The following is a 19,700-nucleotide window of genomic DNA, read 5'->3' on the forward strand; positions in this document are numbered from 1 at the left end:
ATATTATACAAATTGAAGTTTGCTTATTGAAGGCCGTACGTGTTACTATTATTAATTTTTTTCAGAGGCGATTTTAGAGTTTTTTTTCAGGGGACCCGGCCCCCCTTTTGGTGGACAAATGTGATTGTTTTTATATAGGGAATCACTGAAGTATAACTGGAGCGGGTCCCCTCTTAGGCAGTCAGTGCCTCCCCCCCCCCCCCCCCCACCTCCTTTACGAAAATGTCGGGATCCGCCACAGTGTTTTGTATAATTAATATTCCACACAGAGTTGTAGGTTGTTTTAAATAATAATTAGGTCATGAATATCCGTTTCTTACAGATTATTTCAATAATTTCTCTTACATGACTTTCCTGTAACTTCTGTTACGTAATATGTATTTTAAGAATTATTTTCACATTTTATAATTCGAGAAACTTTATAACACTACATTAAATTATTCATTGAATCTCTGTGATATTATTATTATAACAGTATTATTTACCTCTCTTATATAAGGAATAATCTAGGAATATTTCCAATAGACACTATTATCCTCCAAATCAGAATATTTTTGATAAATTAAAAGTAAACCAGTGGATATGACATTTTTATGATTTTCTGTGTTTTAACCTCACTTCAAGCACCGCTTTTGGGCGATTTCGTTGCGGCCAGTTTTTATTGGTGGGGTGACAATCCTAGTCAATTTAGATTGGAGTCGAGTGCACCCGCACGAGTCACAACCTCAGTGCACGTGTTGACTGTCTAGTGTTTAGAGTAATAACTGCTAAGACCACTCGGCCACCGATGTCCCCTTACTGCAATGGATAAACATATTAATGATAGAACTTTTTTATGTCACAAAAGATCTTGATACATTATTACTATGGAAATAAATTCCGCCACAACTGTACGGTGCCCTATAAATGCTTACATACTCATATACTATTTGATAACTTATGGTTCATAGTTGTTTCATATGCAATCATACTTGATCCCTTCACTGACTCTTAACACAATAAACTACATGTACATCTACAAAGTGAACAAAGTACTTAATCTACAATTGTTCTATATACCAAATCTGCACACAGTTTCATCTTGTATGTTTCTTGATTGCTAAAAACCGAACTCAATGGCAAATATTGACTGCATACATTTGTATCTAGGACAGCAAAAAACTGGAATAAAATTTAATGGCTAACAGTATTAGATAAAATAAAAATGTATATTAAAAGGAAAAACACAATTTCGTACACATCAATTGACGCATAAACTATTAAAATATACCGACCACATCTTGACTTTCTAAGAAGCCAGTTTTCACTAGCAGACCTTTGGTTTTGATAACATGAAAGGTCTATGTGTTTAATATAATTTATACCGTACGGAATAATAAGGGTCCAAAATGGGGTTAGCAGAATAAAGATTAATGGGCTATACACTACAAAAGGGATGGAAAAGTAGGCAAAAAAAAAAAGGATAGAGAATAATTAGGTACTTAAATTTAAAGAATAGAGAATAATGTATAAAAGATAGAGAAAAATTGTTTTAAAAATCAGAATACATAATCTAATTGGTGGGCCCCTTAGCCAGACCCTCTAAAAGTGCTTTGTTAAAGTTCATATGAGGAACATAATAATATTAAACATATTAAGAACGTAAAATTTCCTACTTTTTCTTCCTGCATACAAATTGACTTCCTCTTTTTTGTTGGCTTTTTTTTCATTGGGGAAAACTACCTAATTGAAGCGAGGAAGATCAGCATACGAGGATTCGCATATGATCTTTTTTGTTCAAGTCTAAAGAAATTTTGTTCTTAAATATCTCAGTCATATAAAACCACATTGTCTTGTCATTCACAGATTTTCTAAAAATAGAAGTATATAGAGTCATGATTATACTTACATGTAGTTACATGATATAAATCGGTTTATCTTGACAGATAAACAGTTGCGTGACTTTTAGAAGCCTGTTCAAGACATATTCAAGAAGAAAGCCTTGGACGAATATCTGGAACAATGTTGTCGTTCGCTTTTGTATTTGTTTTTGTCGGCATTGTGGCTGCTAATATAACGGGAACTAAACCCACCTCTGGTACATGCCTGTGTGTCTCTGGTACCCATGTCAACGCGCATACGTCAGGTAAGTCTTAAATCCAATATTTGTTTTGATCTTAATTCATGTGTTTAAGCAAGATGTAGTTTTTAAAGATTTTTTTTTTTTAATTTTTGTATTGACTATAGCATTTAGACCCTGCTTTCGGACAAAAAGGAGTAGGTCCAGTAAGGGTCGATTTTGGCCCCATATTTCAGGTTCATCTGACAATAGACTTGTTAAACACTTAAGTGTCTATTTCAGTTGATTCAATTGGTTTCTGTGAAAGATTTTAACTGATTTAGTCATTAAAAACGCTCCGATTCAAGCTTAAATATGAAAAATCTATCAAATATCTCACTTTTCAGATGTTTTTTGTCAAAAATGAAAGTGGCCACATCCGTGTTCATCCTCAACCTTTACATATGTTATGTATTATCATCAAATACAACTTACATTTCAATATTAAGACTGAACACAAATGCGACCACTTTCATTTTAGACGGAAACCGTCTAATAAAAGTTTAACTTAATTGCTAAAATTGTGAAGATTTCAGTAATTTAGCATGACTTAATGATGCTAGTACCCGATATATGTGTATTGTATTGTCAAAAACAGCCCATATTTATGTAGCAGAAGCATTCTACTTTCCAATAAATATCTAAAAGTTTACATTTTAACAATTTTGTAAAATTGCTATATTTTGGGGCCAAAAGGGGGTCTTACTGGACCTACTTCTTTGATGTAAATCTAAAAATATCAAAATGACAAGTTTAACGGAGATTAGAAAAAAAATAGTTTAAGAATTACATCAAAAATTCAATATTGGTAAAATGTTCGGATTTTCCTTATTATTATTTTATAGACCTTTTTACCAGAAATCATATGAGTGATGGACATAATGGCTTTGGTATCTTACGCCTTCGCTTAATTTTTTTTTTGAATGTGGTAGATGACGGAATACGAAACTATGAGAATTATTTTCTCTGTTCGCTGAGAACTCTTGCGTCAATCTTTTGGGTGACCTGTTGCAAGGCAAAAAGTCTGTCCCGAGCAAATATTAAATATCGTCATTTCCCCTAACCTCAACCAGAACTACCTCTTTTACAGGACCTACCAATCGTATTGTAAATGTATTATCGTCTTGAATCTGCATGACATAATTTCCACTGGACGCTAAACAACCAACAATCAATCAATCAATCAATCACATTCTAGTGCCAACATGGTTTTCAATGTCGTACCCCTTTTTTATACGCCCGTCAAATTTGCGACGAGACGTATAATTATGGTTTACAAATGTCCGGCGTCCGTCTGTCCGGCGTAAACATGTCGCACCGTAACTTGAGAACGACTTATCCAAATGTCATTATGATGGTCAAATGATCTGTATACTTTCTGGTGAAAATAAGATTTAAACTGTTTGTGTTACAGGACTTTGTAACTAAAACAGGGGTGTGTTTTTTTCTTCACATGTCACATCTTATCTGAAAAACCATTTATGATAATTGCTTAAAACTTAACCCACTTCTTAGTTATATTAATCTGAAGATCTGTATACTTTTTGGAGATGATTCAAAATTTGATTTTTGAGTTATTAAGTATTTTGTAAAAAAGGGGAGGGGTTTTTTACATGTCGCGCAGTATCTCAGAAACAATATATGATTATTGCTTAAAACTTAACACACTTCTTAGCTATTTCAATCTAAAGATCTGAGTGCTTTTTAGTTTTGATTCAAAATTTTATTTTAGAGTTATTGAGTTTTTTGTTAAAAAAAAAAGGGGGAGTTTTCACATGTCACGCTGTATCTCAGAAACTATTTATGATTACTGCATAACACTTACACACAAGACGATGGGCGTATCATGCGCTCATGGCGCAGCTGTTTATTCTATAATATTTCAAAGAGTAATTGTTTTCTCTGCTATGTTTAGTGGATGTAAAAAATCGGACAGCTTCGAAGGACGAAGGATTTTTTCGGGGTTCGTATTGATAGTGAATCCGGCAAATTGTAACAAACCCTGTGGGTGGAAAGTCAACTAATAAATTAAATACGGTGTGTTTAGGAGAGTTCGACGTTTGCCATATTCATGATATTTTTTAGTTCATGCATGTAGATAGTGATCGACTCACCATAATAGGATTTTGAATTATGTAGGAAAAGAAAGACAACTCTAATCTTTTTGTTCAGTTAGAAAACGAACTATGGATATAGATTATATATACATATTTTTGAACCGCTACTTAGCTGTTGCATATTAGTCCAGTCAAATCAAGTTTGAACCTCAAACTAATTGCAACAGAAAATGTTTTAGTTCTAAATAGTTATCAAAGGTACAAGGATTATGATTTAGTACGTCAGACGCGCGTGTCGTCTACATAAGACTCATCAGTGACGCTCAGTATCAAAATATTTATAAAGCCAAACAAGAAAAAAGTTGAAGAGCATTGAGGATCCAAAATTCCAAAAAGTTGTGCCATATACGGCTAACCTATAGCATTAAGCCCCAAATAAACGCAGAAAAAAAGTCCCATAAAATCTGACTTGAGAAAAACTCAAATTTTTCATTTTTAATTTCTTATGGAAATTAACATTGACAAGGGAGATAACTCTGCAAAAATGTTTTGGGTTGATTTTCTTAAAATTCATGTAAAGTAAGAAACTTTGATGGGGTTTTAAGCTCGTATTTGACTATATTATATAATGTTCTGCTCATAAAATGGACAAAACCGAAGTGTTATATGGGTTATTATTTTTTTGGGGCACATTTTTTTATCAAAGAAATTGCAAATTGATGGCTTTGTGATCATTTTGAAAACATAATTTGAATATTTGGTATTGTTTATATCTGTAAATTATATTTGTTCAGCATCTACCTTATGTAACGAAACTTAATACCACAAAATTAGAGGAATATATGATTATCTAGTTTTTGTCAATTTTAGATGCTTTACCTTCACATGCTGAAAAATTTAATAAATGGTTAACTAATGCATTATGAAACCTAGGTTGTAGCTCGATATAAGATATGAAAAAAACCTTAAGAGTTGTTTGTCATACTCTTAAGTTGACTTCAGTATCAAGAATCAATACATTCCTGTTGAATAGAAGCAGTAATTTAGTTATAATTTTGTAATAATTTTTATTGAAATTTCTGCCTTTTTTTGCCTTCTCAATACAAATCTCCATAGGAATATTCAAATCATGTGATTTTTTTGTTTTCCTCAAGTTAGATTTTATGGGGCTATTTTCTGTGTATATTTGGGATATAATGCTGAAGATTAAAAAACTTAAAAACCTTCTGTTGCAATTACTTCAAGGTAAGGATCTAATTTATGCTAGATTGACTGAACTATATATCTTGATCAAGTTATCTATGTGTCTTTTTATTTTCAAATACTCACTTATGTCCAATAGTATCTTATTTCTGAAACTGTTATTGTTTTTATATATGCATGTATGATATTGCAACAATTTTTGATTTCTCTAAACAAAATGATCTAGTGAGGAAACATCACATCTCACAACCTCATATCATTCTTGAAGCTTTTTTGAACTGATAATGTTATAAATATCTCTTTCTTAAAGACATCACTAGACAACACTTAATATCATGTATCAAGTATTTTTCATTTACTTTACATGTGTACCTTTCAGCTGGAACTCATACAGCCGTGCATGCCTCTCTTAATACTGGTGATTGTTACAAATTTCACGGTGGAATCCATACTTTAAACGGTTATACATTTTATCAGCTGCAGAATGTCCATGGCGAGGTTAGTTACTTGTAAACGTTACAATTCATTACCACGCCAAAAAAAGTAATGTACATGTTAAGGGCTTTGAAGAAAACCAAATTAGCCCATCCCGACCGATTTCAAGAGGTAAACATTTCTGCCGTCTTACATGTCAATGCGTATTGAAGTAACGTTGTGACAAAGTAGAAGTACAACTGGAAGCAAACCGAAACAGACATAATTTTCAATAACAGGAATAACTTAATAGTCTGAAACGCTATATAAAAAACATATATATTCTGAAATAATTTTGAATCCAGAATAAGGAATATCCGCCAAAAATGAGTTCACATAAATTTGCAAAGGGGTTAACACGTAGGGGTATAAATGAACAACTATTTTTCAATTGTTTTCAGCGCAAGTGCGCGGATCCAAGGTTTTGATAAAAATTGTGAGCCTTGACAAGCCAACATTTGGAGAACTACTTATCGAATGTCTATATGAATCTACATTATTGCTCCCCAGGACCCTGCCACCAACAATCCGCATCTGAATTAATGCAGATAGAAATGTAAACAGCAGCATTGAGTTGGTGCCAAACCTATTGACTAAGCTAATATATAGCTCGTTTAATTTTCATAAAATTTTGACAAAATATTTATTTTGAGCCATGAACAAAAATTTTTAAACACACACTTCATGGGACAAATTTCATAAGATATATACACAATATTAGTTACACAGTATGCTTGTGACTTAATGCGGTATATATATGGGGCCAGTAAATTCCATATGGGGATTCGAGCTTCGCTCTCACCCCATATGGAATTTACTGACCCCATATATACCGTATTACGTCACTAGCACTAGCACTATGTAACAAATTTATCTTACCGACTATCTTAACGTGTGAAATTTATACTACATGTAGTGACCTATCAAAATGAGCAAGTTTTCAATACTGGTAGCAATAAGAAACTACTTCCATTGATCCTACAAAAACAGATGCCAACAGTAACAACTTGCTAGCTATATAGGTTTCAATGTGTTTTACGAATTTATTTCAATCTTACTCATCAATTTCTTCGTCTGTTGAAACCTTTAACATTTTTTCTCAGTATCGTTTTGTTTTTATAAAGGGACGTAAAACCACTACTAACCGAATATGAAATAAGCCCCGCCTCCCTACTAACCTAATATAATATACACAGTCTCCACGCGGACGCTTTTAACCAATCATAGTCCTAGAAATGTATAGGAGGTACATAAGGAGATAAATAGTACACTTATTTTGATCATTGAGGAGCTTAATGTTTCCTTAAAAATGGAACGTGACTTTAAACGTTGAGCTGAATTTTAAAGAGTAATCTCCTTATAGTGTTATGTACAACCTTAAGATAGTTAGTTCCCTTTAAAGATATTTTTTTATATTTTCAGAATTTATGGGTTGCTGGTAACTACCTTAACACAGCAACATCAGGTCACTGTACAAGTATGTATAACAAAATACATTTTTACATCTATAGAAATAAGAAGGTCTGGTATGGTTGAGAATGACCAAATGACATGGGCACATGTTCCTGAATGAACATAGATCTACATGTATTGTCAATGTCAATGACATTATGAGAGCACCTCAGCCTTACATATAACACCAAAACACATCGATAGGTACAAATGTTACATGCATGTACAGTCTTAAGCAACTAACAACTGCATCAGACTAAGTAAATGACTTATCTCAAGTGTAGACATGAGGCTAGATTAAGACTATTTGAAAATGTAATGTAGAACTTACTCTGATTTATCGGCTACATTTTCCTCACATATTTTGTAAAACATGACGTATATTTAAGGTTGAATTTGAGTTATAAAGAATATTTTGTTTACTTTGTAGATTTTTAAACACCACTATTTAGATAATAACAATATACCAGTTGTTTTTAAAAGGTCACAATTAAACGCATTGAGACATTGAAAGCCAAAAAAAACAACAAAGGAAATTAAAAAAAAAACACTACTAGTTAATATATATCACAGTAATCTCTCGTGTAGAAGTATGTGCCCATAACTATTTAACATTATTATGTAGGGTATGGCATTGAGATAATTCTTCAAAGAAAAATGCATTTCACATGTATAGGTTTGTTATTATCATTTGTTAATTATGTAACCAGTACTTTTGTTACTATTTTAAAGCCACACATTCAACTGGGACGACGTGCAGCGATGCAGTAGCAAAGGATTATGCTTGTAAAATATTGGCCCTCCACAATGCTGGTAAGATCCATCTTTGGAACAAACACCCTTCCGGAGAACATGACAACGCATACGCTTACAACAACATCAACGACGCATGTCATGGACATGCTGCATCCCGATCCCAGTAAGTAAGGAGAACTAGTTCACATTTAATAGTGCAATAGCGATCATATAGAAACTTCACTTCCGTTGCTATCAAATACCGGTAAAACTTGTAACATCGTTTCAGAAAAAGAGATGAAATTTCCGGAGGTGAAATCATGAACGCACACGTCAAAGATAAACCGTCAATGTCATTCATAAAACAAAGACTAGGAAAAATCAAAACACTTTATAGAAAACTTAAGAAAAACAACACAAACAGTTGATTCTGAAGGTAATCAGATCTTGCCCTACATGTGTCACATGTCATGTTGCTCGTGGTAAGTATACATTTTGATGATGCATCTAATTTAGGAAAAGAGGACGCGTTTATAAATAATTAATCAGTGAATAATCAGTATAAGTAAATAAGTAAATAATTCAATAATGAAAGAAGAAAAAAACACTTATTTATTCGTCCTACTTAACATCGTTTATTTACAGTTACACGTGTGGTGAATGTAGAAACCCAGGGGCTCCCGGAGGCCACGTGTGTCTTAGCCGTAAACTTCTTCAATACATCCATGACATAGGATCATCAGGCTACATACATGTAAGTAGAAAATACATCCATAACTTCTCTGCTTCGAGATAACATAGAAACAAATATATTTTTTGTCGTTTACAGAAATATGAAAAATTCGCACTGAATCTTTTCCATATAAGGATCATTTGAAAAAAAACAAACTTTCATCCTTTATAAATTTCACAGTATGATAGCTTATTGTATGAATTTGAGCTTTAAACGACATTGTGGCGTACGTCTATCTATGCTTGTCACCAATTTTAAAAGCCTAATTAAAGCTAACAAATTTAACTTTTAGCAAATGTCTGGTGAATATAGCACATAATAAAAAAAAAAAACATATTTAAGATAGCAGTATTCATTAATTATTTTTGATTACAGCTATTCATGTACATCAATTCAAAATTTTACATATTGCGATATGCCATTTAATAAAAGCAGTATATCAAAACCAGTTAAGTTTTCTCGAACAGCATAAAAAAACATTTGAAGACGATAGTCGACACGCGTCTTCCTGAAAGACTCAACCATTTAATTATTCCAAGTTACTATCATTTTTTGAATTATTTTTTAAGTTTTTGTATATAAGTTAATAATAAAACTCTTGCACAACAAACGGTTGAATACATGTACATGTTTATCAATGTTACATCAACACTGCAAAAATGTCATTCAATAAGCATATTGTGTGGTCTCTCGTGGAGAGTTGTCTCATTAGCAATCATACCACATCTTCTTTTTTATATTTATAGCTGATTTAAAAATGCATACTAGAAAAATACAGAAAACGAAATGTGCAAAGCCAAATATGTATTGACAATATTGTACATCGTATTTTGGTTTTAGGTCAATGAAATAGCAGGTGCTTGTCATAGCTGCCACAGTCGTCATTACAATGGCAAAGCAGTGGACCTCGACAACGGCAGGAACAGCCTTTTTCTGTCAAAGTGCAGAGAATACGGTGGAGTTGAACCACTAAACGAAGGAAATCATATCCACTGTGGATTCGCTTAGGCTGTGGAAAGCAAATCTTTTGTTTCGCTGACACATTCAGCATTTCTATTAAATCTGTGTTTAATTTTGAATATTATTTTAAGCAATCAAGAGAGATAATAAACGTATTCTTCATAATTAGTTGTGATTGTTTGGATTAAAAAAAGTCCAAGAGAAACAAAACTTTTGTTTTTTAATTCCCAAGTGAACCTTTTGTTAAATTTTTAACCATACACAATAAATCGTATAAATGTATTCAATATTGTTGAACTATAATACAAATGTATACCAGGGCTAGTGACTCGCATACTAATAACACACACACACAATGTGTATACTAATATATAACCTCTCATTGTAGTGATCTATCCAACATACTGATCCCCTTATTTACATTTAAAGATGCAAAGCATTAGGCAGCAACCATTTGATTTTAGGGGGTGGGGGGGGGGGGGGGGGGGGGGGCTATGGTTTTTTTTGGAAAAAAAGTTTGTTTCCAGTTTTTGGAGAAAAAAATAATTTGTTTTTGATTCTGAGAAAAAAAAATTGTTTGTTTCACCCTCAGCTGCCACTATATGTAATGCTAAAATTGAAAGAAAAAAATTTGTCCAGAAAAAAAACCCATAGCCCCCCCGCCCCCCCCCCCCCCAGAAAATCAAATGGTTGCTGCCTTAGTGGTCGTACAGTTACTTTGTATACTTTGGTGAATTCCGTACCAGTTGTGTGATTGTTGAAAGCCTGGGTATTCAGTATTTGCTTGCAAGTCATACATCATTCAGCGTATTCATTAAGAACCGATTGCCGATTGAAATAGTCGTTTATAATCAAATATCCATCGGTTGTTTTTCTGATGTCAAAAAAATTTAAATCGTACTTTTAGTTTTAGATCGTCGGTCACTATCTAGCACACTCTAGATAGATATATAACGGCATTTCTGATTGGTTAATAAAATTGGATTTCCGGTAAAATAGATGCTGGTTGTTGAGTTCGCTGCAAAGTACTATCAGATTTTGTACTGAAACCAGGAAAAGTATGCATTAATAGTAATAACGAGATTTTGTAACCAGTCATTAAAGAAAAAGTGAAGCAGAGTCAGAAAAATGAAAAGGATTTCGGATTTTTTTCAAACGACAACGAAGCGAAAAAAAGGTGTGTTCTATGACATTTGCATTCAAATTATAATTGAGACACCCTCCTTGGTAATGTTCATGCAGTGCATGATCGTCGCCCTACCAAGAAATGAAAAAAAAGAGCAATGTCCTGTCTCGTAAAAGCAGACATCACATTATTTTCATTATGTTATTTTCATTTTCTTGTTTTTAAGTCAGTGATAGAGCCTCTTAAAAGCAGACTCTTTATCTGTTTATTTTTACAATAAATCTTATGTATACCTGTCCCATGGCCTTTCTTTAAGTTTTGAAATAAAAGAAAAAAATTGTGTTAGTTGTCTGCATGTCATTGTGTAGCCTCATATATCATAAATACTAGGAGCACTTCCTGACACCAAGAGATATACGGTGTAAAGGAGGATATACTATTATCACACACAATAGGTCTTACTTAACATCCCCAAACATACATGACACAATGAATGCTATTAAAAAAAAATGAAAAAGAAAACACACACACTCATGCTCTGACTCAACTGATCCAAGTAATAATAATAAAGAATGAATGTCTTGCATTTTGCATTCAAGGATGTACTTTGGCCAGGTTCTGGAATTTCTGTCAGATGTTTGATCTCTGTTTTTTTCTCCCTATGATACAGGGTTAAATATTTTGACCCATGACCATGATGACCACATTTTTCCTTTCTTAATTATAACACTTCAATTAATAACTCACAAGAAATGATTTGAATACCAAGATTTTAATTTCTAGATTATTGTAATTTCAAAAGTGCATCTTTTTTGCCTTAAACAGTCCATTGAATTCATCATTTGATTTATTGAAATAAGTATTTGAAATTATTAATACTGAAAAATGTTTTCTATGGGTTAGAACTATTTGAATAATTGCATGTCTACAGTTAAATTAAAAATATTTTCAACAAATAAAATCAAATTTAAATCTTTTCCTGCATGATCACCATGTCTTACAGAGTCATGCCTTCATCATTTTCCTCAAAAATTTGCAAACAGCTTCAATAACTTGTTAGCTGAAAGTCTTGATGATATTATTTGATCAACATTATATGAAAATATGACCATCTTGCTGCTCATTTACCTTATCATCATTAAAAAAATGGTGGTTGCAAAGAACAAAATTAGAGTTCAGGAGCCCCCCAGAGTGCAGGATTTTGCACCATTTTAAAAAAAAATTCTGGGGGCCTTAAGCGGCCCCCAGACCCCTCGCCGTGAACAGCAACGAGCAAGCTCGTCGCACCGAACGGCTACGCCGTCCGACGGTGTTGCCTGCTACTTTTATTATTTAGCCTCCTACTTTAAATCTTATTGACAACCCTGTCATTTGTTTCCGTATCCCTAACAAGAGCCTTTTTCTTTATCAAACTCTTTTAAAATGATGCAATGTATAGCATCCTTACAATTCAAACAAATTTTAATACAGCTAATGCACCACATGGGAATAGTCCAATCAAATATATCTGTATCTAGTCAACGTATCAAAAAATAAATCAGTCATTTTAGCAAAACATATATAAATGTAGCTATATATATATATAGTATACAGTGTCTTGAATCTAACGAAGTGGGTTTTTTTTCTTCACATACGTGAGGTGTTGCGATTTCTAATAATTTGGAAATCTTACAAAGTGAATGAACTGAAATGACAGTGCAATGAATCTTTGTTATCAGATTTCGTAATTTTTAACTTGAAACTTAAAACTGAGGAAGAGTTACCCAATGCAGATCCTACTACATATCTATCACTCATCGGGTTGCTTATCTTTTTACTACTTGATGATGAGTCTTATAATAATTGTCAAATCACGTGAAAACGGGTGGAATTGGAATAATCAGAGTTACAACAATTTGAACATATCTGATTGAAAATTATATTTAATAACGGTCAACTGAGTCGTGATGTTGTCCGTTTCGGATGGACAACTTTAACATTTCACAAATCATTGTGAAAGCTAATAAAAAGATAATGGCATTTATTGGTCTTCATGCATGTATCATAATGACGATAATGTAACAGCATGATATTAGCTTTACTTGAGATCATCCATGGATATTAACTTAGTTTACGGGAAAAGTATATGCTTCTAAATTCAGAGGAAAGGAAAGTAAGGTAATTGTTTTTGACTAGGTGTTGTAAATAGGCTCTTAATGAAACAGTCAGTTGTTATCCATTCGTTTGATGTGTTTGAGGTTTTGATTTTGATTTGCTAAGGACTCGTTTAGAATGTTCCTTGGAGTTCGGTATTTTTATCAGTTACTTTCAAAAACATTTAACTGTCTATTCTACGCTTTTTTCTCATAAGCTTATCAATTTTTTGAATTATCAAAATAAATAATCCAAAGACTTGAAGAATAAAGTAACAGAACTAAAATCACGTAACCAGTCACGTCCGTGTACATTTACGCCAAACATTTTTCATTGATACACAAAAACTAGTAATTCTACTAAATCCTTCTAATATAAACCAAGTGAAAAAAACAGGTTCCTTTATAAAACAGTCTTTAGAGCTGAGGACAGGGGACTCTTAGTTAGTTTTACTTGTATATATATAGATATGTGTGTGTTCAACTCAGTTATTTTATTGTTGTTGTTACTTTTGTTTATGTCACAAGTATAATGTTACTTATATGACAAATAAAGATTATTATTTATTTTAAAATGAAAAATAAATTTTCAAATTGCTCTGCAAATCTTAAAGGTAGTTGGTTTGAAAAATGTAACAAAAACCTATAGAAATCACTTTCGAAAAACCATTTTCTCTATGAGATTTGAAATTTGTTATTTTCATGAAATTATATTTTTGATTTAACGAAGATATTGAAACAAATAACAATAACTTTCTGTTAAAAGGATTTTATTTTGTCAAAAGTTTTAAATTATTAAAACATTTGTATTTGCTTGCTTTAGAAAACAAAACATATTTCAATCTCATTCTTAAAAGCAAATATTGAAAATACTGACCTTTAGCATTTTTCAATTTAGTTTACAATATTGACAAATGGAAAATGATCTAACGTGGAGCATTTTTCAATTTGACTTACAATATTGAAAAATGAAAAATGCTCAAGCGTGGAGCATTTTTCAATTTGTCTTCAAATATTGAAAAATGAAAAATGCTCTAACGTGGAGCATTTTTCAATTTGACGTTTAATATTGAAAAATGAAAAAATGCTCCAATTTTTCAATTTTCATTTTACTGTGCAATATTCAAATTTGAAAAATGTTCATTATTTAAATGTCTAATAATGGGAACGAAATGTAATTTGTTTCAATGTAGACGTTTTAAATGTTTAAATTGTTGTCCCTTTTTATTAAATGTTTTACTATTTCCGTTTTTTTTGTCTTGTTTTAAGCGCAATATGTCTTGAAGATCTTTTTAAGGTGTGTTTGTGTGTGTGTGTGTGTGTGTGAACTATGTGTGGTATCAACAAATTCCGAACAAGAATGGTACACTGACAAGTACGATAATGATCACAAAGAATCATTCTTTCTTTTTATCTATATACAATGTATATAGCTGTCTTTGTAGCTACGTGTTTATATCTATCTTTCGATCTATCAATCTGTCATTCATTGTATATATCTTGCTATCTGTCTATCTATCTGACTTTTGTTTTTCTTTGTCTTTTCTTTCCGTAAGTCGTTTTTGTTCTGAAAATGGAATTACTAGGCGATGCGGAGTAGACGAAGTTGCATTGGACCATATCGTGGCTGAATGTGTCAAACATGTTAGAAAAGAAGAGAAAATAATAGAATATTAGATATTGTCCATGTCAGTTTCTGTACATGCTCAAGGAGCAGGGTTCGCGATTCGAAAGGGATGGGGAGGGATGGATGTAGATGTTAAATTATTCTGATCACTGTGCTAGTATATGTTTTCAATTTTGTATTTTTCTACATTGTACAGCGTTTCCTAATTTTGAATCTGTTTAATACAAACTTGTTTTTCCCAAGCTTATGATATTCACAATTTCATTCGCAGAATTTCAAATAAGCAATCATCTTATAAAAGTAAATATGAAAATAACTTGCATGCATGTATGTGTGGTAAATGTATATTTCGAAGAATGAAAGACTTCTTATATTTGCTTTTACCGAAAACAAAATGTAGCAAAGAATATATAATAATTATGTGAATAGTATTTCAACAAACATGAATCAGTTCCCCCGAGGTTCTGTATTATGTACATTCTATTATCATGTCTTTAATATGATTTTACATCTTCAATATGTGAAAGCAAAACATGTCGACACAAAAAAGGGGTCTCAGTCAGTGACAATCTTCTTTTGAAATACAAAAAGGAAAAAATAACAGATCGACACAAATGATCGAATTTCAAACCGTATGCATCATGTACATGGAACAAAAACTAGTAGTTACATTTATCAAGCAAAGGAATCAACGTGTGTGAAGCTAGAGTTGGTGAAGCATTAGCGATAGTTAACCCTCGCTACCATCATTTACGACAGCAGCAGTGGTTGATCCAGAACTTTTCATAAGGGGTGGCACTGACTGACCTTAAGGGGGTCCAGTCATGCTTTGGTGATTTCCTATATAATCAACCAAAATTTCCCCACAAAAGGGTGGGGGAACCAACGGAAACACATAGTGTTTCAACTTCTGCAATGATGACAGCGTATAATGCACATGGTCGACGCTTCCACAAAGCCAAAGTAAGGGACAACAGTAGTATAGTATGAGGAGTATGAGCCCTAAACCTTGGACACGGGACGCGCGCTGCGCGCATGCGCTGACACTATATTTGGGCCTTAGCGTGGACGCCGTAGTTGACTCTGAAATCTAAGGGTATGACTCACAGACCGACGCCATATTTGGGCCTTCGCGCGGACGCGAGCGCTTTAGTTGGACCTGAGCGCGAACGCGAACACTATATTTGGGCCTTCACGCGGACATCGGGACACCCACTCCATATTTGGACCTGAAATCGGGACACAAGACGTTATAGTTAGACCTGCGCGCGTAAACTAACGCTATACTTGGGCCGCAGCACGGACGTCAGAGTTGGACTCGACATGGGGATGCATAATTAAGGATATGACTCACACGAACGTCGTATGTGGGTGCAGAGGCTATAGTTGGGCTTAGACGCGGGCGCTATACCTAAATATTGGACCAGGCTACCCTCCAAGGTGGACGTTACGTCACACCCTTAAAAGTGGACGGTATACCCTCCAAAACGGACGCGCAATTTTGCTTTGCTAAACGCTTACTCAACACCTAGATAATAAGTCTGTGATAATTCTCTAAAGAATATTCTACCTCTTAAAATAGTTACTGCTTATACATGCTTATAACAACTGTAAGAATTCTCCAAGATATCCTATTTATATTAATCAGATAAAATGTCACTCAATCCAGTAGGCGGTACTATAAGTAGATGCACGTGTAAAGATAATTGGATTCAAATGTTGGATATCAATACATAAAATATTTATTTTCTTATTTCTAGTTTTTGGATTACTTATCTTATTAACATGACAATCGTGAAACATTTATAGGTTAGACAATACTTGGTCATGTTTTATGAAGATTTAAGCCCAAGGCGAAGCCGAGGGCTTAAATCTTCATAAAACATGATCAAGTATTGTCTGACCAATTTAGAACATATTCACACTTTCGAGTGACCTTACAAAATTAGCCTTTCCCATTGTAATATTCAAACCTTAAAAAGAGTTCACATTTTATAATGAACCAAAACATAGGTTTTCATCATTTCAATGGATGGAATGAAATAGGACTGACATAGTTTGTGAGGACCGAACGGATAGATTGTTTTTCTTTTGCTTCAGGTAAAATTTAATACTAATATATCTTGAGATTTTTTTATTTTAAAAAGCAACAGAATGTTATATTAATCCCCTTTTTGAAATTTGATTTTTTTTTATAAATATAAAACTCTGTATAAGCATTTAAATCCAGACCATTCAACGTTAAATGCTTACTTTTTTATTGATAACTTTATATGTATTGTGTGTTTCTCCGCAAAAAAATCCTTTGCTTTATATATCAGCAGCCTGAAATTGTTTTCTTGAAAGAAAAAAAAATCCCTCAAATGCCCGGTTTATAATAAATAAATATTATGTTACTTACATCCTTACCCCCATTGTTTTTGTTTATTCTATATATGTGTACCATTAGAACATTAATGAAAATTTGCAAAATTCAAAATAATTTGTTTTAATCTTTGCTCTTTAATCAGTAGGCTCTTTTCCAAGGGAAAATGCCTCAGGTGATTGTACACTTCATTAGTGCAGTTATTAAGAGTTCACTTTCATAATTAACTGACAATGAAAAGTCATTCATGTATAGCATTTCATAGTGCATGGAAAAACATGTACTATGAAAATTAGAGGGTGAAAAACTGACTTTTCATTGGACGAGAAGGGGTGAGTATGTTCTAATTATAGGTTAGACAATACTTGGTCATGTTTTATGAAGATTTAAGCCCAAGGCGAAGCCGAGGGCTTAAATCTTCATAAAACATGATCAAGTATTGTCTGACCAATTTAGAACATATTCACACTTTCGAGTGACCTTACAAAATTAGCCTTTCCCATTGTAATATTCAAACCTTAAAAAGAGTTCACATTTTATAATGAACCAAAACATAGGTTATCATCATTTCAATGGATGGAATGAAATAGGACTGACATAGTTTGTGAGGACCGAACGGATAGATTGTTTTTCTTTTGCTTCAGGTAAAATTTAATACTAATATATCTTGAGATTTTTTTATTTTAAAAAGCAACAGAATGTTATATTAATCCCCTTTTTGAAATTTGATTTTTTTTTATAAATATAAAACTCTGTATAAGCATTTAAATCCAGACCATTCAACGTTAAATGCTTACTTTTTTATTGATAACTTTATATGTATTGTGTGTTTCTCCGCAAAAAAATCCTTTGCTTTATATATCAGCAGCCTGAAATTGTTTTCTTGAAAGAAAAAAAAATCCCTCAAATGCCCGGTTTATAATAAATAAATATTATGTTACTTACATCCTTACCCCCATTGTTTTTGTTTATTCTATATATGTGTACCATTAGAACATTAATGAAAATTTGCAAAATTCAAAATAATTTGTTTTAATCTTTGCTCTTTAATCAGTAGGCTCTTTTCCAAGGGAAAATGCCTCAGGTGATTGTACACTTCATTAGTGCAGTTATTAAGAGTTCACTTTCATAATTAACTGACAATGAAAAGTCATTCATGTATAGCATTTCATAGTGCATGGAAAAACATGTACTATGAAAATTAGAGGGTGAAAAACTGACTTTTCATTGGACGAGAAGGGGTGAGTATGTTCTAATTATAGGTTAGACAATACTTGGTCATGTTTTATGAAGATTTAAGCCCAAGGCGAAGCCGAGGGCTTAAATCTTCATAAAACATGATCAAGTATTGTCTGACCAATTTAGAACATATTCACACTTTCGAGTGACCATACAAAATTAGCCTTTCCCATTGTAATATTCAAACCTTAAAAAGAGTTCACATTTTATAATGAACCAAAACATAGGTTATCATCATTTCAATGGATGGAATGAAATAGGACTGACATAGTTTGTGAGGACCGAACGGATAGATTGTTTTTCTTTTGCTTCAGGTAAAATTTAATACTAATATATCTTGAGATTTTTTTATTTTAAAAAGCAACAGAATGTTATATTAATCCCCTTTTTGAAATTTGATTTTTTTTTATAAATATAAAACTCTGTATAAGCATTTAAATCCAGACCATTCAACGTTAAATGCTTACTTTTTTATTGATAACTTTATATGTATTGTGTGTTTCTCCGCAAAAAAATCCTTTGCTTTATATATCAGCAGCCTGAAATTGTTTTCTTGAAAGAAAAAAAAATCCCTCAAATGCCCGGTTTATAATAAATAAATATTATGTTACTTACATCCTTACCCCCATTGTTTTTGTTTATTCTATATATGTGTACCATTAGAACATTAATGAAAATTTGCAAAATTCAAAATAATTTGTTTTAATCTTTGCTCTTTAATCAGTAGGCTCTTTTCCAAGGGAAAATGCCTCAGGTGATTGTACACTTCATTAGTGCAGTTATTAAGAGTTCACTTTCATAATTAACTGACAATGAAAAGTCATTCATGTATAGCATTTCATAGTGCATGGAAAAACATGTACTATGAAAATTAGAGGGTGAAAAACTGACTTTTCATTGGACGAGAAGGGGTGAGTATGTTCTAATCAGAAGTATTACTTTTCTATTTCTTTCAACCACTTAATTAATATCATATGGCCCTGATTAAAATGACACCTCAAATAATTAGATGAAGAGATAAAGCACATCTGGTGATTAAAAATCAGTAACTATCTTTATACACTTTCTTTCAATAACATGTTTACAGGTGTACAGTGTTTTGTCTGGTTTTAATTAACGGACAACAACTATAAAAATATCGTCTGTGACATCAAATAATTATTTTTAGTTTTTAGATTACTTATCTATATAAACCGTAACTATTCGGTAGTATCGCTTTCCAAATCATTTGAACCACTTATAATTAATATCATAGGATTAAAATTTCACCCCAAATGATTAACTAAAATCCACATCTGGTCATTCAAAATTGTTTCTCATTTATATCTTATCTATATATTTGAAAAGTCAACGGCCGTCATTGATTTTTATCTTCAAAAATACACGGATAATGTATATTTATATACTAGGTTTTAATGGAGTTTATAATAATGGGCATGAATAAATAAAGAATATAAATAAAAAAAAAATAGAGAATAATGGACAAACAAATAAATAAA

The 19,700-nt window shown here is 32.4% G+C and overlaps 1 protein-coding gene and 1 long non-coding RNA gene across 2 annotated transcripts in view; both read left to right on the forward strand.

The window, feature by feature from the left end:
- The window catches only part of LOC139485827 (uncharacterized), a 971,519-nt gene that overhangs the window by 942,542 nt on the left and 9,277 nt on the right, over window positions 1-19,700 (forward strand). The gene's annotated exons all lie outside the window — the stretch shown is intronic.
- Window positions 1,666-9,877, forward strand: LOC139485796 (uncharacterized). The gene is made up of 6 exons (XM_071270447.1): window positions 1,666-2,125; window positions 5,738-5,856; window positions 7,255-7,309; window positions 8,017-8,203; window positions 8,665-8,773; window positions 9,593-9,877. Exons 1-6 carry the CDS (start codon window positions 2,002-2,004, stop codon window positions 9,758-9,760), a joined length of 762 nt encoding a protein of 253 aa, XP_071126548.1. The 5' UTR covers window positions 1,666-2,001; the 3' UTR covers window positions 9,761-9,877.

Source organism: Mytilus edulis, chromosome 1 (genome assembly GCF_963676685.1).
Source record: "Mytilus edulis chromosome 1, xbMytEdul2.2, whole genome shotgun sequence".
NCBI classification, from domain to species: domain Eukaryota; kingdom Metazoa; phylum Mollusca; class Bivalvia; order Mytilida; family Mytilidae; genus Mytilus; species Mytilus edulis.